This window comes from Notamacropus eugenii, chromosome 6, assembly GCF_028372415.1.
Source record: "Notamacropus eugenii isolate mMacEug1 chromosome 6, mMacEug1.pri_v2, whole genome shotgun sequence".
NCBI lineage: Eukaryota > Metazoa > Chordata > Mammalia > Diprotodontia > Macropodidae > Notamacropus > Notamacropus eugenii.
In genome coordinates, this window is record NC_092877.1 from 377,142,641 (window position 1) to 377,163,894 (window position 21,254).

The 21,254-nt window shown below is 53.5% G+C and overlaps 3 protein-coding genes across 7 annotated transcripts; 1 reads left to right on the top strand and 2 right to left on the bottom strand.

Annotated features, from left to right (window-relative positions):
* Nucleotides 1-420: 420 nt before the first annotated feature.
* Nucleotides 421-6,602, bottom strand: LOC140510267 (nuclear cap-binding protein subunit 2-like). 5 transcript variants are annotated; one of them, XM_072618731.1, is made up of 4 exons: nt 6,431-6,602; nt 4,449-4,630; nt 2,610-2,754; nt 421-2,114 (listed from the first exon to the last, which is right to left on the bottom strand). In XM_072618731.1, the coding sequence occupies exons 1-4, from the start codon at nt 6,506-6,508 to the stop codon at nt 2,040-2,042; spliced, it is 480 nt and encodes a 159-aa protein (XP_072474832.1). In that variant the 5' UTR covers nt 6,509-6,602; the 3' UTR covers nt 421-2,039. The 5 variants fall into 5 exon arrangements, with proteins under 5 accessions (XP_072474832.1, XP_072474833.1, XP_072474835.1 ...); XM_072618732.1 differs by having other exon boundaries at nt 2,610-2,748; nt 6,431-6,600; XM_072618734.1 differs by having other exon boundaries at nt 2,610-2,748; nt 6,030-6,567.
* NCBP2AS2 (NCBP2 antisense 2 (head to head)) lies at nt 6,597-8,413 on the top strand. The gene has a single exon (XM_072618735.1). It carries the CDS (start codon nt 6,731-6,733, stop codon nt 7,007-7,009), a length of 279 nt encoding a protein of 92 aa, XP_072474836.1. The 5' UTR covers nt 6,597-6,730; the 3' UTR covers nt 7,010-8,413.
* Nucleotides 8,414-15,160: 6,747 nt separating this feature from the next.
* On the bottom strand, nt 15,161-20,369 carry PIGZ (phosphatidylinositol glycan anchor biosynthesis class Z). Its single transcript, XM_072618726.1, has 3 exons — nt 20,249-20,369; nt 15,600-17,386; nt 15,161-15,422 (listed from the first exon to the last, which is right to left on the bottom strand). Exons 1-2 carry the CDS (start codon nt 20,367-20,369, stop codon nt 15,861-15,863), a joined length of 1,647 nt encoding a protein of 548 aa, XP_072474827.1. The 3' UTR covers nt 15,161-15,422; nt 15,600-15,860.
* Nucleotides 20,370-21,254: the final 885 nt, after the last annotated feature.

Genomic DNA, 21,254 nt, shown 5'->3' on the forward strand with positions numbered 1-21,254 from the left:
ATAGGACAGGACTTTCTTTACTGCTACCTTGTCTGCCCAGGACCCTAAAAGAAACTGATTCTCTGGGATCATTACCTAGTCCAACCCACTTTCTCTTTCTAGACTCATTCCTAAGTACAAAGCCCTTCTGAGGTTTCTTAAGGCATCAAAGAGAAACGAAAGGTTCTTTCCTTCTTCATTGTGGCCAACGGCTCCGCCCACCCCAGGCTGTGGTCCTGGTCATCTGGGGACTGAAGGCTCCCTGGGGTGGATGAGTGAGCCATCGTCGCAGCAGACATCCAGTGGGGTTCAGGGAGCTCTTCAGCAAGGCCTAAAAACACTTTGGAAACTGAAGAATATGCCCTTCCTCATTCCACTTTGGCCATTTCCTTTCCACCTGTTTTGAAATAGAGGAACAGTAGCACATGAGACAACAAAGGATGGAGGGATGGTTACAGCTTTATTGGAAGGGGACCTGGCCAGGTAACTCGTGAGAGAAAGTACAGTCCCTTCTAAAATTCTTCTTAAAAACGAAATGAAATGCAACCTTTCTATTTATTACAGAACAAAATATACAACTAAAACTATTCTGTAAAGAAAACCATGGGGGAAAAAAGGCCAAGCTTTGTCTGGGTGTGAGAAAAGCACCCTCATCTCTAGACAGCACATGACTTGTCCTTGCTAGGCTGGGAGGGCATCTGCAAACCCAAAGCCCTGCTCATAGTTAAGACATGGATATGGTTCAACCCACATCAAAATGTACAAGTCAGGGTCACTTGAAATAAGACAACGTGTAAATTCTGCAACTGATCACTTGGTCATAGTCTAATGTGATAAAGGAAGTTTATCCCTAAGAGATTTCCTCCCTGATGTCCTGAGCCACACAGCACTGAAAAGATGGCAAGTTACTGGTTGACTTCAGCCCTTCTTGATTTTTCCCTTTTGATAAAAATTCTTTAAATGAATTACAAGAGGTTTCTGCAGTGAGGCTCCACTCTGTCCTCCCCAATAGATGCAGATGAGCCAACAGACTTATCAGGAAAAGATTCTTCAATAGGTAAACTGCTCTGCCTGGTTGGAGTGAATATACTCCTACTCTGTCCCAGCTGAGTCATCATCTCAGGTACACAATTCAACAAGAATTCAATTATTTTATCAGCAATGCAGATGCTGATAGAAGGACCCTAATCACTGACCAGGAAATCAGTTCTAAGTGAAGCTTATCAGATCTTTCCTATTAGAAAGTTTTTGTTCCCTTGATTTTCAGGCTCTCCTCTCAACCCTGCCAATTCCCTTACCATTCTGGTAAAATAAAAAGGATAAATAAATACAACAGGGCCAGCATCAACTTGTGCCAGTTTCCAAGTTAAAATGAACTTCTGGGGAATTCAGCTGACATTTCTTCCCTAGTCTATAGGAGGTACGTCCCATAGAAAATCCTGTTTCCTTCTGCATTCTTTGGACCAGCATCCCATTGAAAACTCAAGGATATGCTTAACATTGTAAATGCACATTTCTTTCTAGATCATCCATTCTGAGCACTAGTGCACAGCCCTCTTCCTAGGTGTTGGATTGTTAATGCAGAGGCAGAACTGTTTTTGGAATTCCCTACAAACCTGTGTATCTTTATGAGCTAGAAATCACCTTGGGAACAAGGGATATCTTCAAAAAGCTGAGAAATTAGTCTCCTCACTTATAGGCTATTGCCAGTATAGCACAGATCATTACATTCATTTCATACCAATTTCATGAGGATCTTTTCCCTAAATGACCACCCCAAGTGGTGAACAGTAAGTAACACAGTCATATAATGAGACTTTTCTAATCCTGTGCTATACTGGGTTAAGATCTATGAACAGAGCCTCTCAAGGCTCCAACATGGTCACTTGCTTAGTTTTGAGCATTTAATGATTTTCAGAGTGGAAAAGCCAAGTTGAGGCTTGGGGCTTAATTGTTGTGTGGAGGCACAGAAACCAGAGACAGCCTGTTCTACATCAGCTGTTTTCAGGACTTGATCCATCAAGCAGCCAACGTCTGCTGTTTGTACACGAGGGCTTCCATCACTCGTTGATTTTGCACATTTTCCCATAGCCTCCTCTGCCAGCATCGTAGTCCTTTCGATACTCATCTCGTACCTCAAAGGGAAAAAGCAAAGATGCTGTCACGCCCAGAAGCCCCTAGATAACGATGGGGGCCAGGGGGAAAAGGGTGCTTAACAAGTGCCCCTGTGGAATATGTGGTTCATTTAGCATCACCCCAGACAAATGTGGTGCAGCCAACACGGTTAAGGCAATTGCCTCTCAGCCCAGAGGTCCCTGATCCTCTTGATAAATAAGAGCCTTGGGACAAAACTCAAATTGTGTGCACTTCTTTTCAAGTAACACACATCTATCAATATCAGGAAAACAGGTGCTCTGGTTTGTGTCAAGCACTAATTTACAAGGAGCTCCCATCATCACAATCCAATGGTAGTGTACTAACTACTGAAAACACTGACACAAATGTTATTCATTGGTTCCAAAGTTCTACGGAAACCCAAATCCCAGAAAGTGTATTTATTTTCAGAATGAGAAAAAGCAGCTAAAATCGGATGGGAATACCAGAATGAGGTTGGACTTAAGGGACCTTACCTGGCCCCCAGATCGTCCTCGTCCATACTGTCGGCCCTCTTTGAAGCCTGCGTCCCAGTCTGTTCGGATAATGCGATCATCCAGGCGGGTCCCATTAATGTAGCGCATGGCATTTTCAGCATCTGCTCTGGAGTAGTATCTTGCACTAAGCGTTAAGGAAAGGAAGGCTGTACTTTTCTAAACATCTATAAGGATGTCCAAAGCAACCCCTTTTTAAAATGTAGCTGAACACACAAAAAGGAAGGTCTGAGTTTAAAAGTGACTTAAGAACAAACAGATAGATACCAAGTGAGTTAAGACAAAGGTCTGATGGAAGTTTGCTAGCCTAAAAGGGACAACAGAAAGAGGGCTCGAGGGCGAGGAAAGGAACGTATTTTTAGCATCTACTATGTGCCACGCCATGGGCTAACAGCTTTACCAATATGATCTCATTTGATCCTCACAATTCTGTGCGGGAAGTACTGTATCTCCACTTTGCAGTTCAGGAAACTGAGGTGGAAAATGCCAAAGGAACTAGAGATGTCAAATAGCCTAAAATTAAGGACTTGCTCTTGGTCAGTACTTCAGCTGCATGCCCAGCTGTCAACAGGCATTCGCCACAAGTTCAGGCCTTTACTAGGAGCAGCCTGGTCTGATAGGCCTCAGTCAGAATCCTCCTCTAGCAGCAATCTCGACATGTAGCTCTTCACTCCAAAGGCCTGATGGCTCCCCATTACTCATCAGCTGTGCCTGGCTATCAAGGCTACTGCATGTTGGGGATATCCACCTTTCTGCCTTCCTTGGGATTCAGGCGCCCCCTCATGTCTTCCCCTTCTGCCCCATCTTGTTCAGACCGCACCCTGTATGCCCAGCTGTCATCGGGCCTTCGCACTCTGCGCCTCCTGTGACCAATCAGTGGTTAGTCCACTTCTGCCTGAAGACCTCCAAAGCATACCCCTCTCTTGCTCCTCCCCTGTGGTGGCCCATTCTACTTGAGTGACACCTTAACGGGAAGGAAGTATTTTCCTGAGCCCAAATCAAAACCTGCTGCTTTGCCCCTTCTACCTCCTATTCCCACTTCTGCCTTCTGTTGAAAACAGGGTCACAGATTTAAAACTGGAAGGGGCTTTAGCAGTCAAGTCTAACTCCCACTTTTCTGATGAGGAAACAAGCAGAGATAGGTTATGTGACTTGCCTATGGAAAAAATGGAACTCAGACTTGTGATACCAAGTTCAGCAGCAGCCACCACACTACCCTGCAGAGTGAGCAACACTAAGCTGCTTCTTGGGCACTCCAGAGTTAGCTGAGCAGCACAGAGGCATGAACACAGAGAAAACCAGTTCAGGACCATGCATGGGCTTCTTCAGTTACTTAGGACTGGCTTCCACTTAGAGTGTACAGCATACACTCTTGAGTTGGTGCTCTAAAGATGAGGGTAAAGACAGGAGCCATCATGGGCAAGGGAGATGCTGGGACTTGGTCCCAGGGGACAGAATGAGAAACAATCCTGGCTGCAGAAAGGAAAATGTAGGCATGGCAGAAGGAAAAGCTTTCAAAATTAAATGTGCTTGGCCCAAAAGAGAGTCTAGAACCATTCACTAAAATGGACTCTAAACTTGGCAATCACTAATTAGGGAGTTTGGCCTAGATCACATCCAAGGTCCATGCCCATGAAGATACCCCATGACTCTAAAGGAGGGGAGGGCTTTTACCCCCCAAACCGGGGGCTCTGAAGGGGTTCTCTGTTCCCCCACACACACACGTACACAAACACACGCACGCGCACACACATGCAGGCACGCCAGTAGCTCTCTCCCTCCATCCAGCACCCAAAGCCTTGAGGGCCCACTCAAGGATACTCCACAAAGCAGAACCCACATGCTGTTTTCTTCACTTTATCTAGGCCCATGATAATTTTCTTGATGTCACCACTTTTCCCAAAGAGCTCATAGATCTGCTCCTCAGTGGTATAAAAAGACAGGTTCCCAACGTACAGGGTACAGCTTTTCTTCAATAACTTCTCTTGGTCCTTCTTGTCACCCTGGAATTTCAGAGAAATCATGGCTACATCCCACGCCTGGCCTGGGCCACCAGAATCACTGTTCCAGGACCCAGGACCCTCTTCACACACATCAGCACCAAAGCCCACAGAAATCAGTCCAATCATCCAGCGGTTACTTAGCACATGCCACGTGCTAGGCTCTGGGCTGAGCCATGGGCATGTAAAGAGAGGCTGAAAATAGTCCCTGCCCTCAAGGAGTTCACAACCTAATGAGAAGGCAGCATACAAAAAACTGTAAAATAAAGATGTATACAGGATAAACTGGAGATAATCACAGAAGAAAGGAACAGGCATTAGGAGGACTGAGACTGGAAGGAAGCCAGGGAAGCAGAAAGCAGAGATGAGGAAGAACATTCAAGGTATGAGGGATGGCCAGAGAGAATTCTCAGAATGGAGAGGGACGGTTTTACTTGTGAAACAGCCAAGAGGCCAGTGTCACTGGATTGAAGAGTGAGTGTTGGGGAGTGAGATGAAAGACTGGAAAAGTAAGAGGGGGCCAGGTTATGAAGGGCTTTGAATGTCAAACAGACTTTTTGTATGTGCTTCCTGGAGGTGATGGAGAGCTCCTGGAGTTTACTGAGAAGGGGGGTGGTGGTAATATGATCAGACCTATATTTTAGGAAATCATTTTAGTGGCTGAATGGAGGATGGACTGCCATGAGGAGAGACTTTAGGCAGGCTGATCCACCCCCAGTCATTGCAATAGTCCAGGTGTGAGATGATGAGGGAATGAACCAGAGTGGCAGCAGGGTCTGAGGAGAGGAAGGAGACAATCAAGAGATGTTTCAGAGACGGAATCAAGGTCACGTGCTGCAGAGGTGAAATCGACAGAGATGTTGCAGAGGTGAAATGGACAGAGATGTTGCAGAGGTGAAATGGACAGAGATGTTGCAGAGGTGAAATGGACAGAGATGTTGCAGAGGTGAAATCGACAGAGATGTTGCAGAGGTGAAATCGATAGGAGAAGCTTCAGGGGCAGAATCAAGAGGAGATGCTGCAGAACCTGCTGGGCCCTGCCAACAGCTGGGGTGGGGGGTGGCTGGGTGAGTGAGGGGTTCGCTGTGCGAGACTGAGGGGAGGGGGTTGCCCTTTAGAGTAACAAGGAAGCTGGGAGGAAGGGGAAGGTCAGCTTCGGGCATCTGTAGCTTCAGACTGCTACAAGAGATGTCTGGAGCCTGTTGGAGGCCTGACTGGAGGTCAGCAGAAAGGCTGGGGCAGGATGGGCAGACGTGGGAATCCTCGGTGCTGAGCCAGTCATTAAATCTACGGGGGACGAGGAGGTCCCCAATGAGGCGGTGTAAGCCCTGAGGGACCCCCAAAGGTACTGGGCTGATCAAGAGGTGCTCTTAAAGCCTAAAGGGGAAGGGGGCTTCTTTACCATGTCACCACGAGTGGGAATGCAATGTCAGGACTCAAACCCAAGACTTCCGACTCTCAGTCTGGTGCTCCTTTTGGCGGACATCAGTAACAAGTGTTCACTGGGGGTGGGGGAAGGCGACCTCACCATCCCTTTAAATGTCCCAGACCCTCTCCCGCTGCAGGCCCACCTAGGAGCTTCCCGGCTGTTCCTCGGGCCGCGCCATTTCCTGTCTCCGAGCCTTTACAGAGGCCGGAGGGAGAGCAGGGAGCGGAAGAAAGGGGAACCTGAGTAGTGATCCCGCCTGCGGCCGAGAAGGCCTGGTGCCTCAGTTTCCCCACGGGGGGGCCAGGGCGAGGCTCTCGGCGAGGGGGCGGGATTGCGCCCTGGCCATCACCATCCGCCCCCCGCTCCCGGCCTACCCGGAAGTGCTGGTCGCGGTACTGGCCCAGCTGCACGTAGGAGTCGCTGTCCAGCGCGCTCAGGAGCCCGCCCGACATGGCGGGGGCGCCGGCCCGAGGCGGCGGCGAACCCCAGAAGAGAGGCCGGGTAGCTGGGGGCGGCCGGGCGGCCGGACTTCCGGGGAAGGACGGAAGCGGAGGCAGCCGCGGCCAATCAGGGGGCGCGCGGTTCTTGACGTCACCGGGCCGCGCCGGCACGACGTCGCCGCGCACGCGCCGGTGCTCCCTCCCTCCGCGCCGGGGCCGGGCTGGGAAGGGAAGATGGTGCTGCGGCGTCTCCTGCTGTCCCTCATCAACACGCAGCAGCTCGTGGAGCGCCTGGCCGAGTCACGGCCCATCCGCCGCGCGGCGCAGCTCACGGCCTTCGCGGTGCTGCGGGCGCAGCTCGGGGCCCGGGAGGCGACGCGGAGCCTGCGGGGGCCCGCGGCACGCGCCGCGCGCTTCGGGGCCACCCTCGCCCGGGAGCTCCGCCGAGGCCTCCGGGAGCGGCCGCAGCCGCCCAGGGGCAAGGACGGCCCGGGCCGGGGGCCGCGAGGGTGAGGCGCGGGGAGGTCCCCGACCCCCCGTCATCCGACCCCCCCGCCGAGCAGAGGAGGGTCTCCCCTCCCCTGCCGTCATCTGACCCCCCGCCGAGCAGAGGAGGGTCTCCCCTCCGCCGCTGTCATCTGACCCCCCGCCGAGCAGAGGAGGGTCTCCCCTCCCCCCCGTCATCCGACCCCCCCGCCGAGCAGAGGAGGGGGCTCCCCTCCCCCACGTCATCTGACCCCCCGCCGAGCAGAGGAGGGTCTCCCCTCCCCTGCCGTCATCTGACCCCCCGCCGAGCAGAGGAGGGGGCTCCCCTCCGCCGCTGTCATCTGACCCCCCGCCGAGCAGAGGAGGGTCTCCCCTCCCCCCCGTCATCCGACCCCCCCTGCCGAGCAGAGGAGGGGGCTCCCCTCCCCCGCTGTCATCTGACCCCCCGCCGAGCAGAGGAGGGGGCTCCCCTCCCCCCCATCATCTGACCCCCCCGCCGAGCAGAGGAGGGGGCTCCCCTCCCCCGCTGTCATCTGACCCCCCGCCGAGCAGAGGAGGGTCTCCCCTCCCCTGCCGTCATCTGACCCCCCGCCGAGCAGAGGAGGGGGCTCCCCTCCGCCGCCGTCACCTGACCCCCCGCCGAGCAGAGGAGGGGGCTCCCCTCCGCCGCTGTCATCTGACCCCCCGCCGAGCAGAGGAGGGTCTCCCCTCCCCCGCTGTCATCTGACCCCCCGCCGAGCAGAGGAGGGTCTCCCCTCCCCCGCTGTCATCTGACCCCCTGCCGAGCAGAGGAGGGGGCTCCCCTCCCCCACGTCATCTGCCTCTCTGTCACCATCTGATCTCCCCTCCCCCATCACCACCATAGCCTTTGAGTCTCGGGCCTGAGTCTCTGCTGGACGACTGACCTTCAGCCCTATCCCGGACACACAGATGGACGGAGGAACACCATGCTGACCTTAAGGGGGTCGGGGCTCCCTGTGGCATCATCACCTTTCACCCCAGAAGACTTTTTCTTTTAGCTGGACAAAAGTCAACTGTCAATCTCATCCCCTTAAAAGTGCCCCGCAGGCTGTCGTGACCTTGGACGGGTTTGGGGGCGAAGGCCACCCAAGCGCTTTAGCCTGCTGGGAAGACCCTCGGTTCTGCGCAGGAGAGGATTGTGTCCGTCTGTTCATCCGTCCTTCTGTCTGCCTGCCCGGGCTGTGGGGTTTGCAGTGTGGTGTGAGTTCACCTTGGAACAAAGTGCCTCTTTCCTTGCCTGCTTAGGGTGCTCAGGGGCTGGGCTGAGGCTCACATGTATGCGTTAAAATGTGGATTGCTGGATTCGTGTGGGAATTCCTTTGAGGCTTTACACCTGAGTTCCCTCTGTTCGCTTTTTCAACTTGTGAGCGAATGACCCGGGTTGTATAAGCAATAAATTATGAATTGGGACCAGGGTTTGGTGTGGTGTTCAAAGCAACCAGACAACAAAGCGTGATTGTAGAATTCCACAGCTAGGAAGGCGAAGACCTTGGGTGAAGCTTCCTCTCTTTGAGTCTGTGTCCTTATGTGTAAAATGAAGGAAACAGTCATATTACCCTCAACCTCCCCAGGTTGGTGTCAGAAGAGTGCTTTGAAAAGCAGAGCACTCCGTAAAGGCTGCTGCCTGTGTCAACGCCCGGCAGGTGGCCCTATTTCTGCTGAAGGGTCCACGATTTTTCCCTGGCTTAGCTGTCAAGTGAAGCTGGCCTGCACATGGAAATAAGCCCCTTCTGGGTGCTTGCTCGTCCTTCTGTGTCACCCTGATGGATTTCTGAGGACGGGAAGCTCAAGATGGTCTTTGGCCATCTCGCTCACCCTGGTTCTTGCGATTTGAGTGGTTTTTCTTCAGTGCAGCCTGGTGAAGCCAGTTGTAGTTAGCCTCTGGATAAGTGTGGTGTGATCTTAACATGCTTTCTCAGCCAGTGTCACTCTCGACCTTCACACTAAATCATGTAAGACTACCACCTTTGGTAATCTCTTTATGAGCAGGCACAAGTTAACCAGAACTTTAGTGTCTTCCTACCTATCTGCTGCATAGTTTTCCTTAGATAGTCTGCTAGAATCTCAAAATGGAGCTCATACCTTGAAACCTGCTTCCCAACTTAATTCCATCCTAGGCATCACCCAATATCCAAGGCTTGTAACCTTGGCATTCATTGTGAGCTGCCTCTCCCCTTGCTCTATGAATCCAATCAGCTCTGAAATCTCTGACATCCCCCCAGCTCTGCAGCCCACCGCCCTTAGTCAGGTTGCAGCCATCCTCTGCCTTGCCTCCTAACAACTTCCTGTCTCAGCTATTCCCATTGCAATCCATCTTCCATACTTTGTGTGAATAAGGGGCCTGATATGGATGATGAGTAAGCAAAGGACTGGAAAGTCTTTATGTTACTGTGTGACACTGCTCAAAATCATATTCTCACTGCCAGCCAAATCATCTGACCCTGACATTTGAGACTTACCTAATGGAAAGCACTAGATTTGGAATCATGACCAGGATTCAGTCTGTCTATCTCTGTGACCTTGGGAAAATCACATTTTCTGGGTCTCAGAAATATAAAATTTTTTAAAATATATATTTTTTAAAAAATAATTGAAAAAAGATTAAATTTTAAAAAATTGAATCAGATGGTTTCTAAAGTCCCTCTGAGATCGAAACTCATGATCGGGGATCTTCGTTTCCAACTTCATCTTATTACTTCCCACCAAAGTAGGACTTGCAGTCTCCTCCATACTAATGTTTTCTCAGCCCCAGGTCCCCCAGCACCTGCCTCCTTATGGCCTTTCCAAAGCAGACCTACAAGGGAGATTGCTCAAAATTTAGGCAAATGATATTAACAAAAGGGCCAGAACTTCTGCAGCCACCGCCACCTCCCATTCACATTCCCACACGTTGTCTTTGTCATAGAAATCAGTTTTCCTAGTGCCCTGACCAGGGATCCCAGGCTTTCCATTCTCTCTCCCATCTGTTGGGTCTCCCACTCATCCTTAACACTTGCCTGCACTACTGAGACCATTCCCAAAAGACCAGGAGAGCCCAAGAACCTCACCCACTCTCACTGCCCCTGCCCCTGTCCTGTCGTCATGAATGACCACTCCTGAGCTACCTTTGCCGAGTCATACATGTTGGGTCATAGCTCCTCCTTCTCTGTACCCTCAATATCTAATCAGTTGCTAGGTCTTGTAGATTCTGCCTTTTCCATAACTCATCAGACATCCTTTCCCCTTGCTTCCATTCATATGGCCACCACCCTACTTCAGGCCTATATCACTCCTCATATTACGTTGCACCAGCCACTTATGGGCCTGCCTCCTTTCACTCTTTCCTCTATACAGCTGCCAAAATAATCCCCCATACCTCAGGTTTTACCAGATCGTTCCTCATTAATCTCCCATGATTCCCCCTTTCCCTTAGGATGAAAAGCGAACTTGGGTTGGCATTAAAAGTTTTTCATGTCTTGCTACAGACTCACAACTGACCTTAATAGGTCATCTCCATCATGCATTGTACATCTGGCTCAACAGGACACCTGCTGTTTGGGAGATGCATAAGAGCTCATGAGGTTACAGAGGAGAGGAGAAAAGACCTATAACTGAACTGGAGTTAGAGGGTGATCTACGGGAGAGGCCAGCAAACGAGACTGAGTGGAGAGCAGGGTCATGAAACCCAGAGCAGGAGAACAGGGTGGACACCTGGGTCCAAGGAGCAGATCGACTGAATGATGGTAATCCTTGTGGACTGATCGTGGATTGGCTTGGGCAAAGAGGGCCGTTGCATTGTGCTACCCAAGTAGCACCCAAGAGACTGTGCCTCAACTGGAAAAAACCAGTCTCAACAATGGGAGCCACTCAGTGATGGCCTCAGACTTATTTGTGCCATCTTCTAAGGAAAGTTTCTATGACTTCAGCAAGGTTCCGCCATCATCACTCCCCAACTCAATTGGCCTTCCTGTCACCTCCAGTCAATGACAAACACAACTTCTGCTGTTTGGCTTGTGGGTGTGACTACTCTGCCTTGGCTCTAAGGGCCAGCCAGATGGGCCTTGTGGCAGTTACACAACAGTCCTCCAGTCTGTCAGCCTTTGTTCAGGCTACCCCATGGCTGGATTGCCCTCCTTCCTCCCTTTTGCCCCTTGGAGCCCCTAGATTTCTCCAAAGCACAGTTCAAGAGCCACCTTCCTAATGTCCCCCTTGACCAATGATGCCTGTCCTCTCCCCTACCCCCGTTCCCCATATTTATTGAGTAGGTGCTTGTGTGTGTAAGCACAGACTCCTTTTCGAGAATGGATGCTCTGGGGGGGTGGGGGGGGGTGAGGGAGCACTGCAAACGTTTGGGACAATGTAAGCCAAGGCAGGAGGTGGGAGGACGTCTTGTCATGTACAAGACAGCAAGTAAGGCCAACCAGACTCAAATGAGGAATGTGTGAGGAAAAGGAATGTGGGTTCAGTCCAGAAAGGTGAAGGCCTTCGAGCAGGGGACTGGCCAGCCCCATGCATTAGAAATCTCCCACACGCAGATATATGTGCACACTTGCACAATTCATACAAACAGTACACCTACATGTATGTACACACGTGCACAGTTCACCCCAACATGTACACATGTGAAGAAATACACAGTACATACATACACAAGACACACACATAAACATACTCAGCAATCACCTTGATTTCTGTTCTGCCTCAAGTTAAACACAATAAATGTGAAGTAGTAAAAATGAAAAATCGTGGCCATCATTTATATAGCGCTTTGAGGTTTGCTAAGCCATGACATGTGCTACAACAGTTGGTCCTCATAACAACTCTGGGCGGCAGATGTTACTGTTTCTGCTTTACAAGCAAGGAAATTGAGGTTAGGAGGCTTGCTAATAAGGGGGTCCCTGCAGGGTCTGAACCCTGGTCTTCCCCTCTGACTTCTGAGTCCAGGACTCTGCTTGCTGTCCCACCCACTGCCTTGGTGGAAGAGCAGACACAAGGAGAAGGACAGTGCTCTGCCCCAAATGCTGTCCCTTCCTGCCACCACCACCATCCTGGTCTCTATTTCTGTGGCCCCATTGCGCTCTAGGGCTCACCAGCCAAAGCTAGTTCTCCAACCTGGGCAGGTGGCAGGGTCTGAGGCACCAACAGGAGAAGCCTCTGGGCTCTAATCAGCATGTGGCTACCGGGCTCTGCCTTTGGGGCCCTGAGGCAGCTCTTACTCCCAAAGGATCTTCCAGGACGACACATGAGTGCACAGCACTTGCACGCATGGGTGTGTGTACACAGGCACATGAACTATTCCCCAGTCCTAGGCTGTCCTTTGCATAGGGTCCCACTGTCTTCATACCTCTCTCTAGAGGCCCACCTTCTGCTCTCTGTGGTGCTGAAGGACTGCCTGCCCATGCATGACTTTCCCATGAGCCCATCTGAGGCAGGACTCCCACCCAAGATCAGCAGTGGTGATGGCAGTGCATGAGTGTCCCAGGACTTGGATTACTCTCTGTGACTTGGCCCACCTGGGCAGAGCAGGGCATGAGGGTCACACGGGGCTGCAGCCAGGAGGAAGCTCTGGCCTTGGCCCAAGGTTACACTGCCACAACTTTTCTCCTGTGTCTTCCAAGTTTTTCAGGTCAGCTCCTGCTGAAACAAGCAACTGAAGAAAGTTGGGGCAGAGACTGGCTGGCCACCTCTTGTCACATGGCAGTCACACAAAGACTTGAATATAAAGGCAAACTCCCCCAAGAGGACTAGAAAGAGGGGAGTCAGGGGACCTGGAACTGAATCCCCTGAGGCCATGAAAGCTGGGACCACTTAGCCTGGGGGGGCCTCAGCTTCCTGCTCTGTAAAATGAATAGGGTGGGACTCTAAGTTTTTTCCAGCTCTGCATCTTTGATCCTGACAATCTTTGCCTTGGCAGTCTACTCAGGGGGTCTGCTTGAGGCAAGAGAAGTTTGAGAAAGCCTGAAGAGGCTTGGGAGCCCCAGGGCAAGGGGTGGGGCACAGGGAGCATGATGAACAAGAGGAATTCCCTCTCCCACCCCTTCTGGTCATCTATGGATCCTCTCCAGGAACATGTGATCCCAACTTGGCATCCAGGAGAGTGGCCATTTTCCTCCTGAACCAAACCCTAAGACCCCCAGAAGGGGCTCTTGGGGGGAGGAGACACAGCTCACTCATCACCTGGCTGGCTCTGGCAACCTTGACTTTCACTCGGTTCCATGAAACTCACCAGCCCAGTCAAGTAGAGCAAAGAGCTGGCATTCCCTCCTGCCTTCAATTTCCAGACAACCATGTCCTGGAAAGCCTGGAGTTTGGGGTCTTGTTTAGGTACCCAGGGTGTGTAAGCTGGGTTGAAGAGAAGCTACAGGAGAGGGCATTATGATTTTCTTCTACATTTCAGTGACACAAGACTTCATTATAACCCAAAGAAATTCAGTTCACATTTAATGAACAGGGACCATGGACTTTCAGTCTTACCTCGGGAAAGAGAAGCATTATACAGGGAAGGGTGTAGTAAGGATTTATAATACATGGACAAATCCAAAGTGCTTTGGATAACTGGAAGAGGAAGAGAACATTTCTGCCAAGAAGGAAAAGCAGAGCATGGGAGGTTTAATGGAAGAAGGGGCAGCAGACCTAACCCTAGAGAAGAAAGGGAAACATCCTGGAAGAGGGAGGGAGTGCTAGGCATGGGGGGAGGGGAGGGAGAGAGGAAGGCACATTCATAGAAGCAGGAGATGGCTTGTCAAGATTGGGGGGGAAGCAGGGTCTAGGCTGGCATCCACATCACCTAGAATGGGGAGAGCAGGAAAAAGAGAACTGAGACCTCTCCAAGGACAGGCTCAAGCCAGATCAGGAGAGGCCTCAGGAGTCAGTCTCAGGAGGGACCAGAGCTGTTTGAGCAGAGAAGGGCTACAGTAAGCAGTCTTGGGAAGGCGATTTTGGCAGCTGTGTGACAGACTGGGACATAAGCACCAGTGGATGGCCCCATTTACACAGCACTGGGAAGAGCCTGGGTTCCCAGTTCAACCAGCTCAGACCAGCTCATGCTCAGCGAGCAGCCACATGGTCTAGAGATGCTGAGGAAATGGAAAGTCTGCCCCTGGAGGGACGTTCCTGTGGCAGTTCTGGGGAGCCACAGCAGTCCCTCCATAAACCAGATGGGCCCATTCCATTTCTTCTCTGAGGCCATCTCCAGTGATAACTTAATGTATCTTAGGTCTGCAGAGGAGTTTGGCATTTGGACAGCTCTTCATCAGCCTCTCTGAGCTGGGCAGCCTTTGTAGAGGCATTTGGACTATGGGTCAGGGAGAGAGCTGGCCATGGGACTTTGGGGAGGGAATGGAAAGGCCATTGACTTTGGTTGACAGACCATGGACTTTGGTTGAGAGGCCAATCCCATCCCAACCAGGGAATAAGCAAAGGCAGGCCTGGCAGAAGCAAGAGAGACACCACCTCCACATAGGGAGGCAAAGAGGAGAAGACTGTAAGGGCCATCTCCCACGAAAGACTACCCAGCCTCTGTCTGACAGAGATAAGGCCTTCTCCTGTGCTATGGTTGGATCTCCTTTGGAGTTTATTTGGGCCACCTCTCTTCTCTAAGAGGATCACTTACAAATGACAGACATCCTGAGGAGGGGGAGCGTTCCAGAAATCATGTTGCACGAGCAAAGTTTGAAAGAACTGGGCATGTCTGGTCTGAAGAACATAAGATTTATAGGAGATATCCATCATTCTTACAATGTTTGAAGGGGCTTCATATGGAAAAGGCACTGTACTTGTTCTGCTCAGCCCCAGGAGGTAGAAGGAGGATGGAAGTCACAGGAAGGCAGGTCTTAGCTCAGTATAAGAAAGGACTTTCCAGCAGTGAGGCTGTCCAACAGCAAAGTGAGCTTCCTTCCATGTAAAGCAGTGAAGTCCCCATCAAGGAGGCGTTCAACAAGAGCTTGGCTGACCCTTTGTTTAGGATGTTGTAAAGGGGATTGTGAATCCAGCAGGGCTTAGATGACCTCTCAGTGACTCTGAGTCTGGGGATTATATATAATTCACCATCAGGGGCAAGAAAGTAAATGTCTCACAAGGCTGCTAACCCCATTTTTGCACATATAGACAAATGGATAGATGGATGGATGAATGGATGGATGGACGCACAGATAAATAAACAGATAGGAAGAAAGGAAGGAAGGTGACAAAGCATTTATTAAGCACTACTATGTACTTGGCACTACCCTCTAATTAAGAGAAAGGTCTTATTGGGCAGTTCACTTAACCCCTTTGGCATCAGATTCCTCATCTGCAAAATGAGGACTAGTTGGACTGAGGCCCCCCTTTCCCCTCTTCCATCCAGGGATTCTGTTGAGGTAAAATCTCCCTCCATGAAATTTCCACTATTTGATCTTTGTTCTTCCTGCTGACTCCCTCCTTTCCCCAAATGAAGAAAGCCCTAAAAATATATCCAGACAGTAATCATAGCCAAGTCTCAGTTTCCCTCCCCCCCATTTGCCCTCCCTTACCCTTCTACTCGCCTCCCCCCGCGCCCACCTTTTATCAGGCTTAACATTCTAAGTTTCTTCAATTTATCCTCATGGCTTCAAATCACCACCCTGGGCACTCCCCTTACATCAAACTTCAGATGGTCCACGCCTCTCCTGATGATGGTGTCCAGAATAAAATGCCATCTGCAGAGGGCTCAGGGTGCAGTCTATGGCCTGGGGGTAAAGTTTGACCAACAGTTATCTTTGGCTTGGTTTGGCCTATGACTGCACTGGTCCCCCACGTCTCCTAGGCGGTTTCTCTGCCTGCCAGTTTCCAGGGTCTTGTCCAGGAGATGTGGGGAGAGCGGGGAGGCACGGGGTGGGGGGGGCGGCACACCGCCTCCTTTTCAGGAGGTTCTCTGCTCCCTGCGATCGCCCACTTCCAGGATGTAGAGGCCAAGGGAGTCCCTCCAGCGGCCGCTCAGCAGGGAAGAGAGCCCAGGCGGGTCCTCCAGAGTCAAGTGGGGAAACACCCTGGTCTCGTTCCTCAGGGAGAAGGGGCAGGCAGCCGCAGCCTCCCTGGCTGTCCCAGGGATCACGACAAAAGTCCGGCAGAGCCGGCCGCCCCCGGCCACGTCGCAGCCGGGCCGGCGGAGCAGCCGGTCCAGCGTCCGGCACAGCGCCCAGCTCTCGGCCCCGCCCAGGTCGATGACCTCCGCGGGCGGCTCCGGCCCTCGCAGGTGGAGGAGGTAGCGCGGCGGCATGTAGGTGTGGGTGAACAGCAGAGTGTAGTGGGTGGGCTGCCCCTCGGGGGCCGGCGCGTGGATGCTTTGCTCCAGCCGGGCCAGGCAGGGGACCAGGCCGCCCTGGTGAAGGCAGCCGAAGAACAGCGCCCCGGCGACGTTGAAGACCACGGCCAAGGCGGCTGTCCGCGGAGCCATCCCCCGGCCCTTGGGGCAGCTCAGCAGAGTCAGGGGTCCCAGCAGGGGCACCAAGAACCGGGGCTCCTGGTGGCTGAAGAGGGACAGCAGGGCCAGGGGCGCGAAGTAGAAGAGGAGGAGCACGGTCCTGCCGTCCGGCGGGCTCCGGGGGGCCCCGAGGCGGGCCAGGGAGGCCACGCCGTCCCGGAGCGCTCGGCCGGCGGCCGCCACCGCCGAGGTGTGCAGAGCCCCGAAGAGCAGCGGCCCGTTGACCGCCAGGTGGGTGAGGCGGGGGTGCACGCCGTGCTGGGCCAGGTTCCGGGGGTCCAGGTTGTAGCGGAGGAAGCGGGCGGGAGTGAGCACGAGGCGGGGGCCCGGCCCCGGCCCGGAGGAGTAGTACCACGTATCGGCAGCCACGAAGAGGGCAGCGGCCAGCGAGGCCCCGGGGAGCAGCCGCAGCGCGCTCCGCACCAGGGCCCGGGCGCTGCGAGGCCCCACGGCCACGCCGCCGCTGGCCCAGAACAGCAGGGGCAGGAGGGCGAAGCCCAGGAACGTGGGCCGGTTGAAGAAGCCGGCAGCCACCACCGCGCCCACGAGCCAGCCGGGAGCCCCGCGCCGCTGCCTCGGCTTCCCGCCCGGGCACGGGGACACCAGCACCAGCAGCCACATGAACAGGACCCCCTCGATGGCGTTGGCCAAGGTCCTCGTGTAGAAGACCAGGGTGACGTAGGAGCCGGCCAGCAGGACCATGGCGTGCCAGGGCTCCGCTCCCCAGAGCGGGGCCACCCGGTACACGCCCCAGTCCAGCGCAAAGGACAGGGCCGTGAAGACCAGGCGGGGCCCCACCAGGAGAGTGTAGCTGCTGACCGCCCCCGGCCACAGGCCCAGCTTGTCCAGTAGCTCCATCAGCCAGAACACAGAGCCGGTGGTCAAGAGCGGGAACACCACAGTCCGACAGGCTGAGCTGGGGAGGAATTCCCACGGACGGTAGGCCTCCAGGCCCAGGACATCTTCTGGCAAAGGAAAGAGAGGCAAGAGGTGATTGGAGCAAAGGAGAGTCAGAGGAAGCCCTGGGAGACCTGGGTTCAAGAGACCCAGCTCTGATCTGGGGAAGAGAGGGGGTTGTAATAAATAGCCCAGACAGGAGACTCCCAGGTGATCCCAGACCCCCTTCCCCGAGGCCTGCCTTCCTCTCCAGACTCTCCTTCACCTCGACCTGGTGGGCTGCTGGCTCGGCTGGGGACAAAACCCTGCCTTTCCCTCAGGTCACTTAAGACGGCAGCTAAGTCTTGCAAACCAGGCCTTCAGAAACCCCATTCAATGACTAATTTGGTCCTAGAAGATCCCTCCTCCCTGGGGTGGACTCTTGCTGGCTCATTTTTTTCCTTGCTATAAGGAGGGTTTCACTGGAAGGGGCAGGGAGTCAGGAAACAAAAGCCCCTATAAAGTATTCTTTAAGGAGTTTCCTAAAAACGAAACTCAGAGCAAATACAGAAGACAGTCAATCCTGGGTCCAGTAGCCAAGGCTGTCAAGCCCCTCCTTGGAGGGGAGAGCTCTTCTCATGGACCCTGGGGGACAATCCCTGGGGAGGCATTGGTTTTAGGCACTCACAGGGAGCAAACTCACTCCACCAAAGCATACAGGCTCCTGTTCAGGCCCTCAGTTAACCTCAGAGAACATGTCAATAACCTGGGGTATAGATTTTTTATAAACTAGTTCATTTACCTGTTGTTTTCCTCAATCAAGTGAGCCAGGACTTGTAAAACGCTTAGCATAGTCTGGCACACAGCAGGTGCTTAACCAATGGATGTTCCCTTCCCCCTTTCCCTCCCTGGAGAGAATGTAAGCTTGTCCAGGGCAGAGACTTTCACTTCTGCCCTGGGTCCCCAGTAGCTGGTAAGGTGTCTGGTGCACACCATTGGCAATAAAAACTGAATAACAGTAAATATTAGTATAACAGCATATACACATAATAACCAATATTACTAACTCTGGAGCACATTGGGCCCCTGCCCGGAGGGGCTCCCATTCAAACAGGGCAATCCATGAGTGTCTAGAAGGAAGACAAGATGAGCATGAGATAATCTTCGGGGGAAAAGCAGGGGGTGCAGCTGGCCTTCACCCAGGTTCAGCCCTTCAATCTGGGCAAGTGGGTGTGGGGCCCTGCTCTCAGATCAGTTGGAGAGTCGGGGTTTTTTCCCTAGTAACCAAGAGCTGGAAGAATCCTGGATGCCATGCACCCAGAAGGACAGAGGACACAGCCATGTGACTTCATTAAGGATGTCTACGATTCATTACAAACCAGTTTTCTTCCTTCCTGGCAGACCCCAGTGGTGGGAGCTTGGAGGTCTGTTTGGGTGCCTGGATAGCTCTGCCTCAGCTAAGGCCCAAGGATTGAGGTTTCCTCTCATGGGTGGGTTAATAGGTTAGTTTCCATATCCAGAGTGCCGCAAAGGCCCCAAACTCTGGAAAAGTGTGTACATAAGACTCTTTCCCTCCCATAGCCTGCAATTTCCTTATTTGTAAAAAGAGACCAGAGGTTTCAGAGGGCCTGAATTAGCCCCATTGGTACCTACCACTGCATCATCTCCCGTCTCCAGGCATTTGCCCTGGCAATCCCCCAGGCTCTCCCACCTACATCCAGACCCAGCTTAAACCCTGTGTTCTGAAGGTGGGACCCCTCATTACCAAAGTTCAGAATGCAGGGGTTCTTTCTGAATGTTGTTTGGGCCATGGGCCCCTTTGGTTCCACAGTTTGATGAAGACTGGGACCTTTCTCAGAATCATGTTTTATCAGCTACATTCAGAATGGAAAGAAACGCTCCGTTTCAGTTACAGGCAAGTGAAGACAAAGACGGCCTTTCTTTTTCCCTGTGAAGTCTATCCCAGAGATCATGTGATCTGTGGGCCCAGGGTCTCGTGCTCGGTGCTGCCCTGGGGCCTGATCTTTCCTTACAGACACAGACAGGGAGCTCCTGAGGAGCTTTGTAGCAGCGCTTCACATGGTACCTGGCATACAGTGAAACACCTAATAAATGTTTGCTGACTGAGTGACTGATGGGTTCTTTGAGGTCACTTGGTCTAATCTCATTTAACAGATGAGAAAGCTGAGGACCAGGCAGGGGAAAGGAGACATGCCTAAGGGTCAGTGACTCAAACTCAGGCCTCCTCAGGCCAATGAGAGCCTAGGAGAGGACCCCAACCTTGTCTTCCCTCACTGTCAGGACCCTGTCTGGATGCTGTTTGAAAAGTGGCTCAGAGGCTGGGCTGTCTGAGCCCTGGTCCTGCATGCCCACATGTGTGTGCCCTGTGCATGGGACCACATGGAGTACCACCCTTCCCCCCTTCAGAGCGCAGTTCAAAGGCACCTCCTCTCTTACAAATGGCTCTGTAATTTGGGATGTACCCTGTATCTACGTATCTGTAACTCTCCAAGGGCAGAGACCGGATTTTTGGTTGGTTTTTGTCTTTGCGTGCACAGCACCTAACAGACACTTTAAAAACGATTGCTGACGGACTGATGTGTGGTTCCCACACAGGATCCTCATCTGCATCTGCTTTCCCCACGGAGGGTGGTTGAGTTTATGGCAAAGTGTGCCTGGGGTGTAGGGGGCAGGGGACTATGTGAGAGTGGATTCCTTTGCTCTGGATTACATGTGCCTTCCAGCTGACTGGTCAAAGAAACCCCAGTGGGAGGGTTTCGAGTGAATGTGGGCTCTCGGAGGGTCCTGGACCTGGAATTTCTTCAGCACTTAACAGATGCCCCTTGTGCGCTTCCTTGATCACTTTTTTTTTTTAACACATCAATAAAACTGTTTTGTTTTTTTTTAAGAGAGAAAGTAAATGGTCAGCCACTTTACCACAAGGATTTTACCTGCCATGACCTCAGGGGACTGGAAGAACTCATCCGGGTGCAGGTAGCCCGCCTGCGGGAGAAGGCACCAGGCGATGCGCAGGAGGCCGAGGCTTCCCCAGAGCACCTGGGCGGCCCCCATCTCCGGGACCTCGGGGCGTGCGGGGCAGGGCCAGGTGAGGCAGAGCCAGGTGAGGCAGAGCCAGGTGAGGCAGGGCCAGGTGAGGCCGGGCCAGGTGAGGCCGGGCCAGGTGAGGCAGGACCAGGTGAGGCCGGGCCAGGTGAGGCAGGGCCAGGTGAGGCCGGGCCAGGTGAGGCCGGGCCAGGTGAGGCAGGACCAGGTGAGGCAGGGCCAGGTGAGGCCGGGCCAGGTGAGGCAGGGCCAGGTGAGGCAGGACCAGGTGAGGCCGGGCCAGGTGAGGCAGGGCCAGGTGAGGCAGGACCAGGTGAGGCCGGGCCAGGTGAGGCCGGGCCAGGTGAGGCAGGGCCAGGTGAGGCAGGGCCAGGTGAGGCAGGACCAGGTGAGGCAGGGCCAGGTGAGGCCGGGCCAGGTGAGGCCGGGCCAGGTGAGGCAGGACCAGGTGAGGCCGGGCCAGGTGAGGCAGGACCGGGTGAGGCAGAGCCAGGTGAGGCAGAGCCAGGTGAGGCAGGACCAGGTGAGGCAGGGCCAGGTGAGGCAGGGCCAGGTGAGGCAGGGCCAGGTGAGGCCGGGCCGGCTCTGGGTCTGGGGATCGGATGGAGGGAGAATTAAACCATGAAGAAGAGCGCGTCCTCTGCCAGCCGCATCAGAACGAGTGGTGGAGGAGAGCGAGGCGTAGTCCCCACAGCTCGGCTGTCCTCTGACCCTCGGGGGCTGCCCTCTGCGCCCTCACTGCGTGACTCACGCGCGTGTCCGCCGTGGGGGAGAAGGCTCCCTCAGTGCCGAAGGAGGACGGGCTCGGCCCCGGGTCTGCGCGCTGCCAATGGCACCCGAAGGACTCTGCATAGCAGAGCGTGTCCAGACCCAGCCGCCCCCCTGTAGACCCCA